The following is a 5,000-nucleotide window of genomic DNA, read 5'->3' as shown; positions in this document are numbered from 1 at the left end:
TAGAAAATGTTTGTCCTACCCATAGAAAGTACAATATATTTTAGGAGGCTATTTTTAGTTTTTTTGTTAGCTTAAATCAGAGTAAAACTTATTCTAAAGCATTTTCCACCATATCTAACAGCAAACGAAGAAACATCGGTTAAGAAAATATCATAAGTGAGTGAGAACTCAGAACTTGAGTCTGGAACCAGACTCAAGTTGCGGACTATTGGCCCAGGCCTGACACTGTATCTAAGGAATGAGGAGAAACAGATATATAATGTTCTTTGCCCAGATACTTCAATTTTTTTTTTCATAGGTTGAGACCAATCAAAGGGTTTCACAAGAATAAACTTACTTCTTTGCTTGACATATTCTTTTTTGCTTTCTCTCTCGAAGATCTGGTGAGTGACTGTTTTTTACGTACTTTTGGCGTCTCCACCACATCAGATTTACTCTTCTTAGAAACACTTGGTGAACTTGAGTCCAGGGTTGGAGTTGCCTCCGTGTTCACTAAGGCATCTTGCTCTATAAGATCATATATAAAATAAAAATATCATTAAAACAAGAAATATATTCGTCAACCGAGAAGGAGAAGTTTCTTCTTCCAAAAAATACAGGGTCATATAAAACAAAATAAACTTTCTAATCTTTTCAGAAACTTTGCTTCACTAAACTTCTCTCTGACTTATCTCTCTTTGAAAATGTGTCAGGACATTTATCATCAATATCATTCTTTTCAATTTAAACAAGATTTGCAATGCTCACCTTCTACGGGAAGACTGAAGAACTGATGTGGTGTAATGTCACTTCTGTATTCACACAGGTTGGAATAAGATTTGCAAAGCTGGAGGGCCTCAGGCAGACCTTGTGCAGATTGATCCTAAGAGGTATAAATGATGGGAGTAAAACAGAAGTAAAAAATGAAATGATGGGTAAGAGAGAAGGAGGATGGGAAAGTGAATGCATGGGAGAAAGGGAGGGAGGGAGGGAGAGGGAGTGGGTGTGTTGGTGGAAGTAAGATGAAGGGTTGAAGCAAAAGAGAGGAACAGGGTAAGAGAGAGGGAGAAGAGAAAGTAAAAATGTGAGAGAAAAAACTTACTTACTTTATATATAAGTCCTCTATTCCTAAAATCAAGTAAATTTCTTAAAAGTATGTTTGAAACTCTAAAGGATCAAGTGAAGTTCCAAATCATCCACTTAAGGAAAAGGCAGCAGATGATATAAATGATTGCTATGGCTACATTGCCTACCACTCCTTGTTGAGGCAGTAAGCCACTAGCTTATAATCCCTAGGCCTAAGGCAGTGGGTAAACAGCATGGAAGGTCGCTGTTCTCTGCAGCATAACATTTTCCAGGGTTATATAGGATGGTGAAACCTATCATGGTGGAAGTGAAACAGAGTACAAGTCATATAAAAGCAGAGGATGTTGTTGAAGAATATGAAAATGATGGTATTGAAATCAGCACTTTTTTCACAATAAGCTCACCCCACAGAGGTGTTAAATCGCAAAGTGGCCGACATTTCAAGCGTTAAGGCCAGAGTTCAAGCCAGATGAACTGGCCATGACATCTCAGGAATAGCACTTGTGTATAGAGGATTCTCAGGGGGAAAAGGCAGAAAAAAGTCTTCAGAAGGTGATAGACAAATTTCTGTATTTTGATGTATTCCAGAACAGAATGAGCGTATGACTTAAGCAAGCAACATTTCAATTCCACTGCACATCAACTGGAACTGCAAGCACAGCCTTGAAACTCAACACATTACCATTCAAAGTTGAAGAACTTTATTCTGAAAGTAGTAAAATAAAGAAGAAAGAATTATTGACCCATTCAGATGAATAGAATAATATCCACTTTTGGCTCAGCTGAGTGTCAAAGAGATCCACTACTGGAATTTCATAAAGGATTTACTAAAAAGGAAGGGAGTGAGTGAGTGAGTGAGTGAGTGAGTGAGTGAGTGAGTGAATGAATGGATGAACAAATGAGTGAGTGAGTGATTTAGTTCATGCGCAGGAGTAAAAGCATGTGAATGATATTTCAAATAGGAATAAAATATGAATGTCATTAAATTCACATACACTACCAAAATATTCTATAACATATTCTAAGTATCAAACTAAACTGGTCTACCACCACTAGAAATTCCTTAACCCTTTCCCGACGGGTGCACTTTCTACGCGAAGTCCCATATGCCGGGCGATTGCAATATTGCATTGAAATCGTCACTATCGCATGACGCCCCGGCACGGGAGTTTTTGGCTGTGTCACACGGGTGTGACGCACCGTCGTCATTGGGTTAACTGCATTTGATTATTCACTTACAACTAAATCTATAAATAAACACAACTTCAATGCGTAAATACACGCGTAACTATGTAAACCATGTATGTACAAGCAAAAGTTCATGATGTCATAGGATGTCATTCGTCTTATGGGAAATGTTTGGATGATGTAAAATCGTGTCATCCAATGTAAACGGGCTAAAATATGCATAATTCTTTATATATTAACCCTTTCCCGACGGGGCACTCGCTATGCGAAGACCCCTATGCCGGGCGATTGCAATATTGCATTGAAATCGTCACCCTGGCATGACGCCCTGGCATCGGGAGCTTGGCTGTGTCACACGAGTATGACGCACCGTCGTCATAGGGTTAATAATTATATATATATATATATATATATATATATATATATATATATATATATATATATATATGTATGTTCACACACAAAGATAAACACTACTTGAATATCCTGAAAATTCTTAACTCTGAAAATATATTTTGGAAGACCTTACTTCATTTTTCAAAGAAGCATTACATCTAAAAAATGACTAAAATCTTGGAACAAGAGAATATGAAATAGTGTTCCAACAACAAGAATTTCTGCGCATCTAAGGATAAAGGTTTGGAGTATTGGTGGGTAGGGTGATCATTGCTTTCGGACAATATACACATGTTTTATGAGGATACAAGTAAACACACATGCATGACAATATATTTGGCAAATGATTTCAATCTTAACAAAAAATAAAATAATAATAATATAAAATAAATAATAGTAATAATAATAAATTAAATAAAAAAACAAAAATAATGTTACTGACAAAATAAACCTGTTCTCACACAAGAAAGTGGATCTCCAAACTTACCACAAACAAAGGGATGTGGTCCTGGAGGAAAGGTCTTGTATTATTCCACTTCACTCTGATTCCGACTGACTGGTCACATCCGATGAAAAACACTGACACTTTCTTTTCACGTGAATATTTCTGCCTGACGTACGAAGGCCACCATAGGCCTCTATGCAAGGTCCAAAGGAGATCATGTGTCTTGATTTCTGCTTTTGATGTGTCTGCCACATAAGGAGAAAAATTAGCCTTGTGTGTGTTATGGTCTGTGGATACATCATATCAAGGCTGTATAATATTTTTCTTGTTTGAGAAATATTACAATATTTATTTCAACAATAAAATGTAATGCAAGAGGGGTTATATGCTTGTGCTCTGGTGTATTTCAATAAGCTATATAACTTGGATAGACAAGTACTATGGCAAGTATCATACACATAAATAAAAAGGTATCAGTGCACAGGAGTCACTAATTATTGTGGACATTCATACACCCACTGAAGTTGGAGGACTGTCATGCTTGGCTGTGGCTGGTCTAAATGGACCAAAACACTTAGCCACTCATCTTAGATTGTCTATCATTCCATCCCATGGTGCCATAATGTTTTGCAAATACTGTACTGCAATTGTAAATAGTATGCAATAATCCCCTTTCTAGTTTGTGCACCTTGAAGAAAGTTTAAGTCGTTTTTCTTGTGTATATTCCCCGATACATATTTTTGAACTTTACTGGTTCCAAAATTCACAAGGATATTTTAGCCTCAGTACTGAAGTACTTATGAGAAGAAAACCTTATTATCAATAACAAACAGGACAATTACAAGGATTGTTTAAAAAAAAATTCTTGACAAAATAAAATTTTCTGTTCACTTTCAAACATAGATATGTATGGTTAACTCTATAACTTATCATTTTTGAGTTATGTATTATAATTTAGCCTAATGTAAATAAAGTAATTTAGGTTAGGGGTTTGTCTACAGAGGCATGTATGTAAAACCAACAAGAATGAATAAAGAAAAGTACAGTATAATTCATTGAAAAAATGCAATTGCTCTCATCTCAATCTAAGCAATATTACAGGCTTGTTGATTCTACATCCTGACCTTATGACCTTTTATCACATGTACATTGTATGAGCTCTTATAGCCTCTTTAAATTAGAAACAAAAATTTTATATCACTCCTACCTTTTGCAAACGGGAAAGTGTTCAAATCTGGCAGGTCATCGTCATCGTTGAAATCCATTATGTCCCCGTCGGTGTCTCTCGAGCTGTTTTGGGAGGAATTTCCTTCTCCTTCTTTACATTTTTTCCTTTTCAATAAGTCACCCTTCTCATCTTTAACCAACTGTCTTTTAATGCCGTGCTTTTTGTACTGTATGTTTGTACCATATTCTGTATTGCTCCCCGACTGCTGCTGGCATGGGCTTTTTACAGGTTTACTCTTCCCTTCATTTCCTTTACCAAGCTTCTCTCCCTCTCCATTTCTTCCTTGTATTCTTTCACTTCTCCTACAATTTATCTCATCCCTCTTCCAAGAGGACATGGAACAATCACCATTTTTACGAGAACGTCTCTTCAGTTTATCCACTCCACATCTAGTTTGTCTCTCTTCATTGGACTCTTCTTTACCACTTTTCTCAAGTCCTCTAGACTCTAACCCCATTCCACTATGTGTATTCAAATCTAATCTACTGCCGAAATCTTCCATTTGCAAATCAGATGCTTTAGCCTTAGCTATAACATCGGACAAAAATCTACTAACTTCTGTGCGTGCCCCTCCATTAATAACTGTTGCAACAGAGTGATCTGAGCATTCTATACCACAATCTACTTTGTCTGCCATATTAGAAGTTAAGGTATTGATACTGTCATTTGTACTTTGTA

At 36.5% G+C, this 5,000-nt stretch overlaps 1 protein-coding gene across 1 annotated transcript in view; it reads right to left on the bottom strand.

Annotated features, from left to right (window-relative positions):
- The window catches only part of LOC122251772 (uncharacterized), a 47,124-nt gene that overhangs the window by 3,940 nt on the left and 38,184 nt on the right, over positions 1–5,000 (bottom strand). Inside the window, exons 6-9 of the mRNA XM_086551374.1 lie at positions 4,302–5,000; positions 3,137–3,339; positions 748–862; positions 338–507 (exon numbers count right to left, since the gene is read on the bottom strand). The exon at positions 4,302–5,000 is cut by the window's right edge and continues 839 nt beyond it. Coding sequence (XP_086407500.1) covers positions 338–507; positions 748–862; positions 3,137–3,339; positions 4,302–5,000 — 1,187 coding nt within the window. The remainder of the gene's footprint in view (positions 1–337; positions 508–747; positions 863–3,136; positions 3,340–4,301) is intronic.

Source organism: Penaeus japonicus, unplaced genomic scaffold (genome assembly GCF_977035675.1).
Source record: "Penaeus japonicus unplaced genomic scaffold, GWHDUDI00000001_assembly GWHDUDI00000025, whole genome shotgun sequence".
Taxonomy (NCBI): Eukaryota; Metazoa; Arthropoda; class Malacostraca; order Decapoda; family Penaeidae; genus Penaeus; species Penaeus japonicus.
The sequence above is the reverse complement of the archived record's forward strand: the minus strand, read 5'-3'. Positions and strand labels throughout refer to the sequence as shown.